The sequence below is a fragment of the Protomyctophum bolini genome (assembly GCF_963924005.1).
Source record: "Protomyctophum bolini genome assembly, chromosome: 12".
In the NCBI taxonomy this organism is placed as follows: Eukaryota; Metazoa; Chordata; class Actinopteri; order Myctophiformes; family Myctophidae; genus Protomyctophum; species Protomyctophum bolini.
Genome location: NC_137873.1, coordinates 16,359,816 through 16,378,944, shown reverse-complemented (window position 1 = coordinate 16,378,944; position 19,129 = coordinate 16,359,816). Strand labels below are relative to the sequence as shown.

The 19,129-nt window shown below is 36.9% G+C and overlaps 1 protein-coding gene across 1 annotated transcript in view; it reads left to right on the top strand.

The window, feature by feature from the left end:
- Positions 1 to 14,763, top strand: part of tmem71 (transmembrane protein 71) — a 31,783-nt gene extending 17,020 nt beyond the window's left edge. Inside the window, exons 9-12 of the mRNA XM_080778241.1 lie at positions 10,363 to 10,432; positions 10,830 to 10,891; positions 11,000 to 11,049; positions 11,207 to 14,763. Coding sequence (XP_080634367.1) covers positions 10,363 to 10,432; positions 10,830 to 10,891; positions 11,000 to 11,049; positions 11,207 to 11,230 — 206 coding nt within the window. The 3' untranslated portion in view covers positions 11,231 to 14,763. The remainder of the gene's footprint in view (positions 1 to 10,362; positions 10,433 to 10,829; positions 10,892 to 10,999; positions 11,050 to 11,206) is intronic.
- The last annotated feature ends 4,366 nt before the right edge of the window (positions 14,764 to 19,129 follow it).

The window sequence follows — 19,129 nt, the reverse complement described above, 5'->3', positions numbered from 1 at the left end:
TCGTCATTTTTTTCAAATCTTCAAAAATGATGAAAAACTGCGCGCTATAGTATGCCGTACGATATGGGCTATAGCCCACCGTCCAAAATGATGAGAAACAAGGCTAACTTTTTTTTTCAAAATTTCAAAAAACATGGGCTATAACCCATCGTTTTTGTCATTTCGTCATTTTTTTCAAATCTTAAAAAATGATGAAAAACTGCGCGCTATAGTATGCCGTACGATATGGGCTATAGCCCACCGTCCAAAATGATGAGAAACAAGGCTAACTTTTTTTTCCAAAATTTCAAAAAACATGGGCTATAACCCATCGTTTTTGTCATTTCGTCATTTTTTTCAAATCTTCAAAAATGATGAAAAACTGCGCGCTATAGTATGCCGTACGATATGGGCTATAGCCCACCGTCCAAAATGATGAGAAACAAGGCTAACTTTTTTTTTCAAAATTTCAAAAAACATGGGCTATAACCCATCGTTTTTGTCATTTCGTCATTTTTTTCAAATCTTCAAAAATGATGAAAAACTGCGCGCTATAGTATGCCGTACGGTATGGGCTATAGCTCACCGTCCAAAATGATGAGAAACAAGGCTAACTTTTTTTTTCAAAATTTCAAAAAACATGGGCTATAACCCATCGTTTTTGTCATTTCGTCATTTTTTTCAAATCTTCAAAAATGATGAAAAACTGCGCGCTATAGTATGCCGTACGATATGGGCTATAGCCCACCGTCCAAAATGATGAGAAACAAGGCTAACTTTTTTTTTCAAAATTTCAAAAAACATGGGCTATAACCCATCGTTTTTGCCATTTCGTCATTTTTTTCAAATCTTCAAAAATGATGAAAAACTGCGCGCTATAGTATGCCGTACGATATGGGCTATAGCCCACCGTCCAAAATGATGAGAAACAAGGCTAACTTTTTTTTTCAAAATTTCAAAAAACATGGGCTATAACCCATCGTTTTTGTCATTTCGTCATTTTTTTCAAATCTTCAAAAATGATGAAAAACTGCGCGCTATAGTATGCCGTACGATATGGGCTATAGCCCACCGTCCAAAATGATGAGAAACAAGGCTAACTTTTTTTTTCAAAATTTCAAAAAACATGGGCTATAACCCATCGTTTTTGTCATTTCGTCATTTTTTTCAAATCTTCAAAAATGATGAAAAACTGCGCGCTATAGTATGCCGTACGATATGGGCTATAGCCCACCGTCCAAAATGATGAGAAACAAGGCTAACTTTTTTTCAAAATTTCAAAAAACATGGGCTATAACCCATCGTTTTTGTCATTTCGTCATTTTTTTCAAATCTTCAAAAATGATGAAAAATTGCGCGCTATAGTATGCCGTACGATATTGGCTATAGCCCACCGTCCAAAATGATGAGAAACAAGGCTAACTTTTTTTTTCAAAATTTCAAAAAACATGGGCTATAACCCATCGTTTTTGTCATTTCGTCATTTTTTTCAAATCTTCAAAAATGATGAAAAACTGCGCGCTATAGTATGCCGTACGATATGGGCTATAGCCCACCGTCCAAAATGATGAGAAACAAGGCTAACTTTTTTTTTCAAAATTTCAAAAAACATGGGCTATAACCCATCGTTTTTGTCATTTCGTCATTTTTTTCAAATCTTCAAAAATGATGAAAAACTGCGCGCTATAGTATGCCGAGTAGGGTTATAACGATAACATTTTAACAGTGATACAATACGCACTATGGTGTGTTTGTACAGGTCTCTGCACACAGAGCACGTTTTTCGGACCTTTAGCGGTTTTCCGAAAAATGCGTCCGGTGTGCAACCACCTTTACTGTCTCTTCAGCTCTTCAGTAAACCGAAAATACATTTTCTGGTTGGGATACCAATTTCATCCTATCAGGAGAGAGAACTCAGAAGCAAGTGAAATTGGAAGTGGGACAGAAGCTGATGAATGACTTTTGTGGGGTTCCTGATTCGTTGAACTTATTAGCGGTCTGCCCTTATTTAAGAGCTGGAGAAACAGGAAGACCCCTGTTACTGAACAAACAGGGGGGTCCGGGACCCCTAGGGGGTCCTCAGAGTTAGCACAGGGGGGCCGCCAATTCTTTGTGATTGTATTTTCATGGCTTTTGCAGATTAAGTCATATGGCAGCCAAGTCTATGGGATTTTTGTTATATATATCGTTTGCCAGTCTATGGACTTTAATGTATTTTTTTGTCCACTAAATGATGACCTAAGATTATTTTTTTTACATTAACCTTGAACCCTAGCAGTCTATGAATCTATGAACCCTAGCATTCCTAACAAGTCTATGACATCTATGAAAAAGTTTAATTTGAAACACAATTTTATACAGTGTTATGGTCTGTTAGCGGTCCTTGGGCTGAAACACACTGCTTTAGAGTACTATCGCAATGTAGAGAAGGAATTGGTCAGATATGACATGCCTCTTGTAGAGCATGGCTGGTGCTACGTAATTCCTCCACGGTGCTGAGCTGACAGGCAGCAGAAACACCGCCTGTCCGTCTCCAAACGCCTCGTTACACCGATGATGGTCATTCTCTGTGGACAATCAGAGCGTCATGACCCTCGGTACATTTGAGGACAGTTTAGTTGTGTTAAATTAAAGTTGTGTTAACTTATTCTGCGCCACAGCAGCTTCATGTACACAGAAACACATGTGTGCAAGCAAGTATGTGCACTCACACACACACACACACACACTATAAGTATAACCCATCGTTTTTGTCATTTCGTCATTTTTTTCAAATCTTCAAAAATGATGAAAAACTGCGCGCTATAGTATGCCGTACGATATGGGCTATAGCCCACCGTCCAAAATGATGAGAAACAAGGCTAACTTTTTTTTTCAAAATTTCAAAAAACATGGGCTATAACCCATCGTTTTTGTCATTTCGTCATTTTTTTCAAATCTTCAAAAATGATGAAAAACTGCGCGCTATAGTATGCCGTACGATATGGGCTATAGCCCACCGTCCAAAATGATGAGAAACAAGGTTAACTTTTTTTTTCAAAATTTCAAAAAACATGGGCTATAACCCATCGTTTTTGTCATTTCGTCATTTTTTTCAAATCTTCAAAAATGATGAAAAACTGCGCGCTATAGTATGCCGTACGATATGGGCTATAGCCCACCGTCCAAAATGATGAGAAACAAGGCTAACTTTTTTTTTCAAAATTTCAAAAAACATGGGCTATAACCCATCGTTTTTGTCATTTCGTCATTTTTTTCAAATCTTCAAAAATGATGAAAAACTGCGCGCTATAGTATGCCGTACGATATGGGCTATAGCCCACCGTCCAAAATGATGAGAAACAAGGCTAACTTTTTTTTTCAAAATTTCAAAAAACATGGGCTATAACCCATCGTTTTTGTCATTTCGTCATTTTTTTCAAATCTTCAAAAATGATGAAAAACTGCGCGCTATAGTATGCCGAGTAGGGTTATAACGATAACATTTTAACAGTGATACAATACGCACTATGGTGTGTTTGTACAGGTCTCTGCACACAGAGCACGTTTTTCGGACCTTTAGCGGTTTTCCGAAAAATGCGTCCGGTGTGCAACCACCTTTACTGTCTCTTCAGCTCTTCAGTAAACCGAAAATACATTTTCTGGTTGGGATACCAATTTCATCCTATCAGGAGAGAGAACTCAGAAGCAAGTGAAATTGGAAGTGGGACAGAAGCTGATGAATGACTTTTGTGGGGTTCCTGATTCGTTGAACTTATTAGCGGTCTGCCCTTATTTAAGAGCTGGAGAAACAGGAAGACCCCTGTTACTGAACAAACAGGGGGGTCCGGGACCCCTAGGGGGTCCTCAGAGTTAGCACAGGGGGGCCGCCAATTCTTTGTGATTGTATTTTCATGGCTTTTGCAGATTAAGTCATATGGCAGCCAAGTCTATGGGATTTTTGTTATATATATCGTTTGCCAGTCTATGGACTTTAATGTATTTTTTTGTCCACTAAATGATGACCTAAGATTATTTTTTTTACATTAACCTTGAACCCTAGCAGTCTATGAATCTATGAACCCTAGCATTCCTAACAAGTCTATGACATCTATGAAAAAGTTTAATTTGAAACACAATTTTATACAGTGTTATGGTCGGTTAGCGGTCCTTGGGCTGAAACACACTGCTTTAGAGTACTATCGCAATGTAGAGAAGGAATTGGTCAGATATGACATGCCTCTTGTAGAGCATGGCTGGTGCTACGTAATTCCTCCACGGTGCTGAGCTGACAGGCAGCAGAAACACCGCCTGTCCGTCTCCAAACGCCTCGTTACACCGATGATGGTCATTCTCTGTGGACAATCAGAGCGTCATGACCCTCGGTACATTTGAGGACAGTTTAGTTGTGTTAAATTAAAGTTGTGTTAACTTATTCTGCGCCACAGCAGCTTCATGTACACATAAACACATGTGTGCAAGCAAGTATGTGCACTCACACACACACACACACACTATAAGTATAACCCATCGTTTTTGTCATTTCGTCATTTTTTTCAAATCTTCAAAAATGATGAAAAACTGCGCGCTATAGTATGCCGTACGATATGGGCTATAGCCCACCGTCCAAAATGATGAGAAACAAGGCTAACTTTTTTTTTCAAAATTTCAAAAAACATGGGCTATAACCCATCGTTTTTGTCATTTCGTCATTTTTTTCAAATCTTCAAAAATGATGAAAAACTGCGCGCTATAGTATGCCGTACGATATGGGCTATAGCCCACCGTCCAAAATGATGAGAAACAAGGTTAACTTTTTTTTTCAAAATTTCAAAAAACATGGGCTATAACCCAACGTTTTTGTCATTTCGTCATTTTTTTCAAATCTTCAAAAATGATGAAAAACTGCGCGCTATAGTATGCCGTACGATATGGGCTATAGCCCACCGTCCAAAATGATGAGAAACAAGGCTAACTTTTTTTTTCAAAATTTCAAAAAACATGGGCTATAACCCATCGTTTTTGTCATTTCGTCATTTTTTTCAAATCTTCAAAAATGATGAAAAACTGCGCGCTATAGTATGCCGTACGATATGGGCTATAGCTCACCGTCCAAAATGATGAGAAACAAGGCTAACTTTTTTTTTCAAAATTTCAAAAAACATGGGCTATAACCCATCGTTTTTGTCATTTCGTCATTTTTTTCAAATCTTCAAAAATGATGAAAAACTGCGCGCTATAGTATGCCGTACGATATGGGCTATAGCCCACCGTCCAAAATGATGAGAAACAAGGCTAACTTTTTTTTTCAAAATTTCAAAAAACATGGGCTATAACCCATCGTTTTTGTCATTTCGTCATTTTTTTCAAATCTTCAAAAATGATGAAAAACTGCGCGCTATAGTATGCCGTACGATATGGGCTATAGCCCACCGTCCAAAATGATGAGAAACAAGGCTAACTTTTTTTTTCAAAATTTCAAAAAACATGGGCTATAACCCATCGTTTTTGTCATTTCGTCATTTTTTTCAAATCTTCAAAAATGATGAAAAACTGCGCGCTATAGTATGCCGTACGATATGGGCTATAGCCCACCGTCCAAAATGATGAGAAACAAGGCTAACTTTTTTTTTCAAAATTTCAAAAAACATGGGCTATAACCCATCGTTTTTGTCATTTCGTCATTTTTTTCAAATCTTCAAAAATGATGAAAAACTGCGCGCTATAGTATGCCGTACGATATGGGCTATAGCCCACCGTCCAAAATGATGAGAAACAAGGCTAACTTTTTTTCAAATTTTCAAAAAACATGGGCTATAACCCATCGTTTTTGTCATTTCGTCATTTTTTTCAAATCTTCAAAAATGATGAAAAACTGCGCGCTATAGTATGCCGTACGATATGGGCTATAGCCCACCGTCCAAAATGATGAGAAACAAGGCTAACTTTTTTTTTCAAAATTTCAAAAAACATGGGCTATAACCCATCGTTTTTGTCATTTCGTCATTTTTTTCAAATCTTCAAAAATGATGAAAAACTGCGCGCTATAGTATGCCGTACGATATGGGCTATAGCCCACCGTCCAAAATGATGAGAAACAAGGCTAACTTTTTTTTTCAAAATTTCAAAAAACATGGGCTATAACCCATCGTTTTTGTCATTTCGTCATTTTTTTCAAATCTTCAAAAATGATGAAAAACTGCGCGCTATAGTATGCCGTACGATATGGGCTATAGCCCACCGTCCAAAATGATGAGAAACAAGGCTAACTTTTTTTTTCAAAATTTCAAAAAACATGGGCTATAACCCATCGTTTTTGTCATTTTGTCATTTTTTTAAAATCTTCAATAATGATGAAAAACTGCGCGCTATAGTATGCCGTACGATATGGGCTATAGCCCACCGTCCAAAATGATGAGAAACAAGGCTAACTTTTTTTTTCAAAATTTCAAAAAACATGGGCTATAACCCATCGTTTTTGTCATTTCGTCATTTTTTTCAAATCTTCAAAAATGATGAAAAACTGCGCGCTATAGTATGCCGTACGATATGGGCTATAGCCCACCGTCCAAAATGATGAGAAACAAGGCTACATTTTTTTTTCAAAATTTCAAAAAACATGGGCTATAACCCATCGTTTTTGTCATTTCGTCATTTTTTTCAAATCTTCAAAAATGATGAAAAACTGCGCGCTATAGTATGCCGTACGATATGGGCTATAGCCCACCGTCCAAAATGATGAGAAACAAGGCTAACTTTTTTTTTCAAAATTTCAAAAAACATGGGCTATAACCCATCGTTTTTGTCATTTCGTCATTTTTTTCAAATCTTCAAAAATGATGAAAAACTGCGCGCTATAGTATGCCGTACGATATGGGCTATAGCCCACCGTCCAAAATGATGAGAAACAAGGCTAACTTTTTTTTTCAAAATTTCAAAAAACATGGGCTATAACCCATCGTTTTTGTCATTTCGTCATTTTTTTCAAATCTTCAAAAATGATGAAAAACTGTGCGCTATAGTATGCCGTACGATATGGGCTATAGCCCACCGTCCAAAATGATGAGAAACAAGGCTAACTTTTTTTTTCAAAATTTCAAAAAACATGGGCTATAACCCATCGTTTTTGTCATTTCGTAATTTTTTTCAAATCTTCAAAAATGATGAAAAACTGCGCGCTATAGTATGCCGTACGATATGGGCTATAGCCCACCGTCCAAAATGATGAGAAACAAGGCTAACTTTTTGTTTCAAAATTTCAAAAAACATGGGCTATAACCCATCGTTTTTGTCATTTCGTCATTTTTTTCAAATCTTCAAAAATGATGAAAAACTGCGCGCTATAGTATGCCGTACGATATGGGCTATAGCCCACCGTCCAAAATGATGAGAAACAAGGCTAACTTTTTTTTTCAAAATTTCAAAAAACATGGGCTATAACCCATCGTTTTTGTCATTTTGTCATTTTTTAAAAATCTTCAAAAATGATGAAAAACTGCGCGCTATAGTATGCCGTACGATATGGGCTATAGCCCACCGTCCAAAATGATGAGAAACAAGGCTAACTTTTTTTTTCAAAATTTCAAAAAACATGGGCTATAACCCATCGTTTTTGTCATTTCGTCATTTTTTTCAAATCTTCAAAAATGATGAAAAACTGCGCGCTATAGTATGCCGTACGATATGGGCTATAGCCCACCGTCCAAAATGATGAGAAACAAGGCTAACTTTTTTTTTCAAAATTTCAAAAAACATGGGCTATAACCCATCGTTTTTGTCATTTCGTCATTTTTTTCAAATCTTCAAAAATGATGAAAAACTGCGCGCTATAGTATGCCGTACGATATGGGCTATAGCCCACCGTCCAAAATGATGAGAAACAAGGCTAACTTTTTTTTTCAAAATTTCAAAAAACATGGGCTATAACCCATCGTTTTTGTCATTTCGTCATTTTTTTCAAATCTTCAAAAATGATGAAAAACTGCGCGCTATAGTATGCCGTACGATATGGGCTATAGCCCACCGTCCAAAATGATGAGAAACAAGGCTAACTTTTTTTTTCAAAATTTCAAAAAACATGGGCTATAACCCATCGTTTTTGTCATTTCGTCATTTTTTTCAAATCTTCAAAAATGATGAAAAACTGCGCGCTATAGTATGCCGTACGATATGGGCTATAGCCCACCGTCCAAAATGATGAGAAACAAGGCTAACTTTTTTTTTCAAAATTTCAAAAAACATGGGCTATAACCCATCGTTTTTGTCATTTCGTCATTTTTTTCAAATCTTCAAAAATGATGAAAAACTGCGCGCTATAGTATGCCGTACGATATGGGCTATAGCCCACCGTCCAAAATGATGAGAAACAAGGCTAACTTTTTTTTTCAAAATTTCAAAAAACATGGGCTATAACCCATCGTTTTTGTCATTTCGTCATTTTTTTCAAATCTTAAAAAATGATGAAAAACTGCGCGCTATAGTATGCCGTACGATATGGGCTATAGCCCACCGTCCAAAATGATGAGAAACAAGGCTAACTTTTTTTTCCAAAATTTCAAAAAACATGGGCTATAACCCATCGTTTTTGTCATTTCGTCATTTTTTTCAAATCTTCAAAAATGATGAAAAACTGCGCGCTATAGTATGCCATACGATATGGGCTATAGCCCACCGTCCAAAATGATGAGAAACAAGGCTAACATTTTTTTTCAAAATTTCAAAAAACATGGGCTATAACCCATCGTTTTTGTCATTTTGTCATTTTTTTAAAATCTTCAAAAATGATGAAAAACTGCGCGCTATAGTATGCCGTACGATATGGGCTATAGCCCACCGTCCAAAATGATGAGAAACAAGGCTAACTTTTTTTTTCAAAATTTCAAAAAACATGGGCTATAACCCATCGTTTTTGTCATTTCGTCATTTTTTTCAAATCTTCAAAAATGATGAAAAACTGCGCGCTATAGTATGCCGTACGATATGGGCTATAGCCCACCGTCCAAAATGATGAGAAACAAGGCTAACTTTTTTTTTCAAAATTTCAAAAAACATGGGCTATAACCCATCGTTTTTGTCATTTCGTCATTTTTTTCAAATCTTCAAAAATGATGAAAAACTGCGCGCTATAGTATGCCGTACGATATGGGCTATAGCCCACCGTCCAAAATGATGAGAAACAAGGCTAACTTTTTTTTTCAAAATTTCAAAAAACATGGGCTATAACCCATCGTTTTTGTCATTTCGTCATTTTTTTCAAATCTTCAAAAATGATGAAAAACTGCGCGCTATAGTATGCCGTACGATATGGGCTATAGCCCACCGTCCAAAATGATGAGAAACAAGGCTAACTTTTTTTTTCAAAATTTCAAAAAACATGGGCTATAACCCATCGTTTTTGTCATTTCGTCATTTTTTTCAAATCTTCAAAAATGATGAAAAACTGCGCGCTATAGTATGCCGTACGATATGGGCTATAGCCCACCGTCCAAAATGATGAGAAACAAGGCTAACTTTTTTTTTCAAAATTTCAAAAAACATGGGCTATAACCCATCGTTTTTGTCATTTCGTCATTTTTTTCAAATCTTCAAAAATGATGAAAAACTGCGCGCTATAGTATGCCGTACGATATGGGCTATAGCCCACCGTCCAAAATGATGAGAAACAAGGCTAACTTTTTTTTTCAAAATTTCAAAAAACATGGGCTATAACCCATCGTTTTTGTCATTTCGTCATTTTTTTCAAATCTTAAAAAATGATGAAAAACTGCGCGCTATAGTATGCCGTACGATATGGGCTATAGCCCACCGTCCAAAATGATGAGAAACAAGGCTAACTTTTTTTTCCAAAATTTCAAAAAACATGGGCTATAACACACACACACTCACTCACTCACACTCACTCACTCACTCACTCACTCACTCACTCACTCACTCACTCTTATTAATGGTAGTGTAAGCGATTTTTTTAATATGGATAGTAATCATTCCTATATAGAGTGTTTATTAAGTAACAGCGATCTCCCTGTCTCTCTGCTATTTAGTAAACAGAAAATACATCTTAAGATGGCTTTTTCTTTAAGGTGGGCTGCCAATTTAATCCAATCAGGAGAGAAAACCCATGTATCAGCTTACATTTTATAGTGTTCTAATTTCCCAATTATTTAATTCCAATTTTTGTTTACCTTCTATCCTGTTTGAGTTTTTTCTCCTGACTGGGTGAAATTAGTATCCTGACCTGAAAATGTATTTCCTGTTACTAAAGAGTGGTGGAAACGGGGAGAACCCTGTTACTGAACGACAACAACTCCCTTACGCTCCCTTAAGATGTTAATTCTGTTGTATATTGGTGACTGTAGAATATGAATACAGTGATGCTTAAATAAAACGTTGTCCGTGTGTTTTCAGGTGTAATCACAATGAAAAGCATTCTCCTCTTGGTGTTCTGCGTGTTCATCTTTGCTGCCGTACATTCCAGGTAAACAGCCTTCAAAATACAATGTTTTTTTTTTATATCCATGCTGCCATCATGGCAGACTGAGGATGTTTTGTGTAACCGAAATGTGTATCTCCATTCTCCACCTTACACCCTTATTGGTTGCCCTTTTTAATTTTGCCACCGTCACTATGGGTCATCATTAAAACAACAATATTTTTCTATCTGCCAAACTTCCCTTTGTCTTCTTTAACATGGATAGTTCACATGAATTATGATTATTATTATGATTCAATTCCTTTCCCAATTAGGCTATTACATATAACTATAACATTCACATTCCTTGTATGCCTCTCGCGCCATGTACTAAAATAGGCTAAATGTTTTCAAGGCATTCACAAAATGCTAATACTGTATGTTAATGTTATATTCTCTGCAGGTGTGTGTGGTGGAGTGTGTCTGCTGCGTTGACAACATTTATGATGCTAACGTCACTTATGCGTAAGTATCAGTATACTGTTGTGTGTGTGTGTGTGTGTGTGTGTGTGTGTGTGTGTGTACATTACAGTGTGTTCACTGTAATTCATTTTAAAAAATCTTATGTTTCAGTGGTTACAAAAACGGGACCCATTGGTCGCTGGCGGCGAGCCAAGACAGAGGTGAGTCATTCATCATAAATAATATGCCATATATATAATGTTTTAAAGAGTTTAATTCACTATATTGTTGTATTAGGAAATATATGTGGACGATTGTATGTCATTGACATACAGGGAACATAACAACCATTACATTGAAAATCGTTTATCTTTCCAGGATATTACATCGCGGAATGAATAAAGAACATGCAGAGACGTACTCTCACACACACACACACACACACACACACACACACACACACACACACACACACACACACACACACACACACACACCCTGTGAGCCGTGTACGTGCCCTGTACATCAACGGCCTTGCTAAAGAGCGGTGACACATTGGAGAGTTTAGGCTGGGACATCATCACAGTTGTCTTGTTGAGGGCACTCTACTGGAATGTGTGGTGTGATGATGGAGGTACAGTATTTGAACATACATTACAGTACCTCGTTATTTCATATTTCATTAACTGCATGCATGTTGCACTGAATCAGGTGTTAACAGTGAGCTGTCAAAGTATTTAGACCACATTAAAGCAATAAGGAGCTTAAAGTTTAAGGGGGGATTGGGAATTGACATAATGACAAAATTGAGGGAATAGCATAAAAGAAAAAAATAATGATTATTCCCAAACAGTCTGAAAGAAGAATTGTAGAAGATAGCAATACGCTATGTAGACTATTTTCTCTATTGGTCGTATTACTTACGGCTTACGTGGTTAACCTAATATAATGCTTTACTGTCCAGATACTTTTGGAGTTCACTGTAAAAATATATATAATAATACTGTACCAACATAACCCACAAAGCTATTGACACGTATTTTTTATATACTGTGCGTGTAGTTGAAGTTTATATCAATAGTAGTTTTACCTTGGCTATTTTTGGGCTGTCCAACGTGACCAAAAACATATTTCAGGCTTTCAGTATCATGAAAATGTCAGGTCCAGAAGTTTTAGAAATATTCAAATAAGGAGACAAAGATGAGTATAGGGCTTGTTGCTTCATTTATATAAAAATAAATGAAAAGAATAATGACTTACTGAACACAACCAAATATACAACAGTTAATGTTGTAATAGTTAAAACTACCGTCTACTACTGTCATTGTAGTACTAGAGAAGTGCCAATTGTTTCCTGAGAAAACTGCAAACATACTGAAAAGTTTCATTCCAGAATGAATTATTGAACCACTTGGGATATATAAATAATAATATATAAACTAGTGCCAAATTAAATCCTTCATTGAATGCAATGAAAATGTCTTCAAGTATATTAAGATTATTGTTCTTATTGAATCAAAATGGATATATAACATATTTGGATTGAAACTTTTCTAATGTTAAGTGCCTTTTTTAATAGCTGTCCTGCCTTGTACATTGATAGATGTACTACTGTATATATAGCCGTAGAACACTTATATCATAATTTTTATGATTAATGTAGCATACTTAATCAATATCATATGATTAATGTAGCATACTTAATCAATGTCATAATTATTAATGTAGACGACTTAATCAACAGGATTAATACAGGGAAATGACAGAGATATAAACAATATTAAACTAGTCAAGACTGTCCAAATGGTATTAACATAATTTGTGGTGTTTGTTTTTGGCCTACTTGGAGCATCAGGGGGGCTGGGTTTAAAGCAGTGGTTCTCAAAGTGGGGTCCATGGACTCTCAGGGTTATTTGACGGGGTTCTAAATGGACCCTTACAAGTATGTAACTCTGACAGTGTACAAATGGAACCAAATGGACCTATTAGGGTCCATGATGTTCAAATAGCTCAGGGTGTTGCTCTGTGTGACAAACGGCACCCCCTGGTGGTCTACTAAAGTTAAAACCAACACTACAAACCTTGTTCTGGACATGGCACTTAGTTTTATTGTGGCAGCTTAAAAATACAGGGAGAATAAAGACATCTAAAGCCAGCAATACATTGAAGCTGTTAGGGAACAGTATTTTTGTAGTGTTTAATATTAATTAGTTTATGTAGGTGCTTTATGGATCTTGGTAAATAGATCGAGATCCTAACCTGTGTAACTCCCTACAAGGCACAATTTGTAGTAAATCTACGAGCTCAATGCGTTGAATGATTGCATCACGACAAATTGAGCTTGTAGTCTACTATTTTAGTTTTTGTTTGTCTGTTTGTTTTAAATAGGGCTTAAGTGGTTAATGGTATGTGAATTGTAAGATAAACATGTTTTCATCAGGAAAACGACAGTAGCAAAGCAAAGGGTAGTAAAAAAAACAATATCATGGATTTTTTCTCCTAAAGAATTCTAAATCATGTTTGTGGCTCAAACTATGCCAAGCGTTTAAGAGCTAGTTGAAGGACTGATACAAGGGATGGATTGTGTGGCGGTGTTGCTGAACGCACAAATCAACTCTTTGTAAATGTACAGTTATGACGTGTATTGTTGGGTGTTAGAATTGTTTCACTTAAACTTAAAATGCTGTTTTCTATAAAGCCACACTCCATATTATTTTTTAAATGCCCTGCTACCCGAGATTCGAACCTGGATAAATGTATACAGCTCATGCAAGAGGCCTGTATTGGGCTTATGAGCTGTAGGCAAACTACTTGTCAAATGTCAACCAGTAGTTGTCCTACCCAACCCCAGGGTCATATGTTGCCCTACCCAACCCCAGGGTCATATGTCTCAATAAGAGTTGTTTGGTATGTTGTATTTATGCTCTACCATACGAGATTGGTTAAAATAATATTTTATTCATTCAAATATGGATTGTAGCTTTTACTCTTTGTAGCTCAAAAAGTCTGCCACAAAGGATTACAACAGATATTTTGTGAGTGTATCCAGGAATGATGTATTGTCTGTCGGCAGTGTCGGGTCGAAACCTCATATGTCCAAAACTGCTACTTTTCAGGATTCAAATTCAAAAGTGAAAAGTTTCGAGCTTGTAAATCTGTTACTTTTGATGCTTTTGTCTGATGTAGTATGATAAAGTAGGGCATTTTTCGACAAAACACAAAAAGTTAGAATATGGAGATAAGAGGTTTCTGCCTGAGAGCAACAATATCTAAAGTGTGTCTAAGCAGAAAATTGTGGTTTTAAAAGGTTTGCTTTGTTTTTAAGTAGTTAACAGTTTCTCCTTCAATGTGTTTGTTTTTAATACCGTCCTGGTTGTTTTATTGCTTTCTATTCATAAGCATCACAAAATGTAAATGTACATTTCTTTATAATGTGGCACTTTTTATAAGTTTCCTATATTCACAATCAAAAATATATATTTAATATAAAAATATAGAATTTACAAAGAAGGAAAAAATATTCCTGTGCAAATGAAGATTAAAGATTAATTAGAATTTACACTTATGCCTCTAAATAAGCTCTTATCTTGCCTTTTGGCCCAAACTCTGTGACATGTCTACTGTATGTTTCAACAGTAACTCTGTACATTCTATATTTTCCCACTGTTACTCGTTTCCAAAGACAGGAACCGTGGTACTTTGTTCTGCATGAATGTTTGTGATTGCACTTAGTATAGCTAATGTTATTGCTTTTGGCTGTTATGTATTATAATGTATTATAACATGAAACAATTATTATTACATTCAACATGTGTGTTTAAGTAGTCACCATTAGGTATAAAGGACATACTGTAAAATTAAATCTTAAATGCTGAAGTCAAAGTCAAGAAGATGTATAAAGACATTAGTGACATTAAAGATGAATGATTTACTAACAGTGTCTTGAATTAGATGCTAAATTTGAAAGATTAATTCTCAAAGCTTCTTCTTTTTCCGCAACACTCCGCAGTACTCAAAAATGATGATAAACGGCGTGCTATAGTATGCCGTATGACAGTGATACTCAACCTCAGGCCCGCGGGCCACATCAGGCCCGCGGGACCATTATGACTGGCCCACCAATGAAAATCTAAAAAAAAGAAGAAAAATAAATCTGGAAAATGAAATAAAAATAAATAAATCTGAATGAAGTTATCTTTAATTACATTATTATAAGTAATACTATTAGAGTTGTACTATTACTCGAACGAAAATAAAAGCTTGGGGGGGGGGGGGGGGGGAGATGCAATGCAAATGAAAGACATATACTGTGTATCCCTATTCCCTGACATAATTTTATAGCTAAACGGACAGAATTCTATTTTATTTGAATGATGAAACCCAGCTGCCATTAATAGTTGGAAATGGAAATGGAAATTGCGGAAATTGCGGAAATTGCAATTGCGGAAATTGCGGAAATGGTGGAAATGGAAATTGCGGAAATTGAGGAAATGTGGAAATGGAAATTGCGGAAATTGCGGAAATGGTAATTGTGGAAATTGCGGAAATGGAAATTGAGGAAATTGCGGAAATGGAAATTGAGGAAATTGCGGAAATGGAAATTGCGGAAATGGTAATTGCGGAAATTGCTCTTCAGTTATAGCTATCTATTTTCAGGTAGATTGTTTTATTTTACTCAGTCAGCCATATCACTACTCATTTTTTTTCATGAAAAAGGTCATAGCTGGGTAATCTATTTTCAGGCAAATTGTGTTTATTGTATTTTATTTTACTCAGCCATAACAATTTATTTTCTGTTAACCAACTTGCTGGCTGGCAGGCAGGCAGACATGAGTCAATATAAAAACTGAAACAACAAATCACACTCTTCATTAGGAGTGACATATTGGGTAAGACTAAGATGACGGTTGAACAAAGCCCCTTGCTGGGCTTGAACCTAGAACCTTCTGTTTGCAAAGCCTGTGTCTTAACCGCTGCTACAACTTTGCTTATACATTAGAGACAGGTAGGCCTACAAAGGTACAACCTTGCAAAGATGCAAAATGAAAAAATAATAACTAAAGGCCCTGCTCTTTGTAATACACATACAAACTTGGAAAAACATCCTTGATGTAAGAGTGAGCTAAATATTGTATAAATGTCCGTACTAGTAGGCCTACTTGTGTGCAACAAGCAAGTAGGCACTCGATAGGGTGCAGTTCTAGTTTATTTTGCCATAACACCCACATTTTACTGTGTGGAAACACCGGGGGGGAAAACCCCCCCCCAGCCCCACTGTACTGCATCCCAGTAGACCCAGGGTAACAGAGTACATCGATGAGTATTGGCTTCAGTGCTTGGGTACAGCTTGGTCCCCCAGGCTGGCCTTGAACCTGCTTTGGCCATGTACCTTGGTACATGGTCGCATAGGTAGCCACGCTAGAACTTGATCACCTAGAGCACCTCCACCAATTACACTTGTTTCTTTAGGGCTTTTATGTCGAAAGTGTGCATTGTTTTTTAACCTCCTAAAGAACCTCTATATTCTGAAAGGTGGGTTAAGTCAGACATTCTCAACTGCATCAAGTTCGAACCTGCTGAAGATTTAAAGGTCGGTCCCTGTTTCAATCCTGGATTTAGGCAGTTCAAATGAGGTACAGAAAACCCTTCGACTCTTTGGCTGATCTCACGGAGTGAAAAACTTTATGAGTTTACAGAAGAACAAAAGAAACAAAAAATAAGTGTGAATTGTCTGGAGCCAGTAGCTCAGTGTGTTAGAATGCTGCCACATGATCGGGAGATGGTGGGTTCAAAGCCCACTCAGGTTCAAACAAAAAAATAAAGGGGCCAATCCCACCCCATTCTTTACTGACACTTTGCATTCCACACTAACATCAACTAGCACAGAAAAGCTTTGTTGTAGTAACCAGCAGTTAGCTCAGTGTGATGAGTGGCTGACACAGGTCCAGGGTTCGAATCCCACATTAGTCATGTGGCTATGTGACACTTTGCTTTGCACACTGACTTTCAGAAGGACAACTTTAAAGCAGCCCAGAAATTCACCATGTTTGTGTGCCTCAATGGCCCAGTGGATAAGTCAAATGATATCCGTAGTATACCTAGTAGAAGTGTGCCGGTTCAAACCGGCAAAGACTCATGTCAAAAAACATGGGCTATAACCCATCGTTTTTTTAATTTTTTCAAATTTCCGCAATTTGCAATTTCTGAAATTTCCTGAATTCCGCAATTTCCTGAATTCCGCAATTTCCGCAATTTTCCGCAATTTAGGCTAACTTGAAATTTTCAAATTTCCTGAATTCCGCAATTTCCGCAATTTGCAATTTCTGAAATTTCCTGAATTCCGCAATTTTCCGCAATTTAGGCTAACTTGAAATTTTCAAATTTCCTGAATTCCGCAATTTCCGCAATTTAGGCTAAGCTTGAAATTTTGAAAAAAAAGTTCAGGAAATTGCGGAAATTTTGGAAATTGAGGAAATTTGAAAAAATGAAAAAAACGATGGGTTATAGCCCATGTTTTTTGACATGAGTCTTTGCCGGTTTGAACCGGCACACTTCTACTAGGTATATTACAGATATCATTTGACTTATCCACTGGGCCATTGAGGCACACAAACATGGTGAATTTCTGGGCTGCTTTAAAGTTGTCCTTCTGAAAGTCAGTGTGCAAAGCAAAGTGTCACATAGCCACATGACTAATGTGGGATTCGAACCCTGGACCTGTGGATGACAAGTACAGCCACTCATCACACTGAGCTAACTGCTGGTTACTACAACAGAGCTTTTCTGTGCTAGTTGATGTTAGTGTGGAATGCAAAGTGTCAGTAAAGAATGGGGTGGGATTGGCCCCTTTATTTTTTTGTTTGAACCTGAGTGGGCTTTGAACCCACCATCTCCCGATCATGTGGCAGCATTCTAACACACTGAGCTACTGGCTCCAGACAATTCACACATATTTTTTGTTTCTTTTGTTCTTCTGTAAACTCATAAAGTTTTTCACTCCGTGAGATCAGCCAAAGAGTCGAAGGGTTTTCTGTACCTCATTTGAACTGCCTAAATCCAGGATTGAAACAGGGACCGACCTTTAAATCTTCAGCAGGTTCGAACTTGATGCAGATAGACAATTCATTTAATTTTTCAGAAGTAAGAACATGCTGTGCTCTATAGTAAATGGGCTATTTTCACTATTTTTTCTTTGGAATAGTGAAGTGAAATTCATAAATGTACACAGTACAGTAGTAAATGTATTTCACTACTGTCCAACACTGAATACGGCAATAATTAAAAATGAAAGGTTTCAATGATGCGAATGATGTCAGAAATTGAAAATCACACATCGTATTCTGCACAGTCCCTCATAATAAAGTTTAATAGTACACATAACTCCCACCAGAGATAACAGATACACTTACAAACTCACAAGACTTATTTATCTCCAGTGCTACAATAGCCTGGGTTCCAGGCCAGCCTGACTCACTGCATTCTGCGGATCTGAAATGTCACTTAATGCAGCGAATCAGGCTGGCCTGGAACCCAGGCTAGTGCTACAAGGCTGTAGCCTATCTATATGAAATGAAATGTAAAAAGGGGTTGTTGTAAGTGATATGTTTTGGTTAAAACAAGTTTTCTTTTGTTAAAATGGTAAAGCTCTATATTCTGATAGAAATCATAGAGTATTTCCTTTATTATTCAATAAGAGGGGCTGCCCTTGTCTCTCCAGCTCTGTGCAGGGAACAGATTTCTTCTTTTTTTGGGGGGATAACAATTGTATCCAATCAGGAGTGAGAACTCCTACCACATACAGGATAAACAAGTGCAATGGGGAGTGATGAAACAAGAAAAATAGCTGGTACACTATAAATTTGAAGTTTATGAATGGGTTCTCTTTGATTGGATGAAATTGTTATCCCAACCTGAAAATGTATTAACCGATTCCAAGCTGCATATAATGAAAAGGACACAAACAGCAGAGGGCGCTGTTTTATCCCTATTTTATATATGTGTTCTCAGATTGCTGTAGAGTAGAGCGATATACCCAGGCATTTAACTGAACAAACACTCTAGAACAGAGGGTATGCGACTATCATACAGGAGGTTATGCCTACTGAGTGGCAAAAAAATACTTTCTGGCCTTGACAGCCCATACATCCCAACAGAAAAGTCCTGATTGAATTAAACATCACATTACCACTCACTTTGCCACTTTATGCATGCGCATACCCTCTATATACATACACGCTATAATATAGCCAATTAACATTTCTTATTATAGCAAAAGATATCACTTACTCCTATTTTGTTATT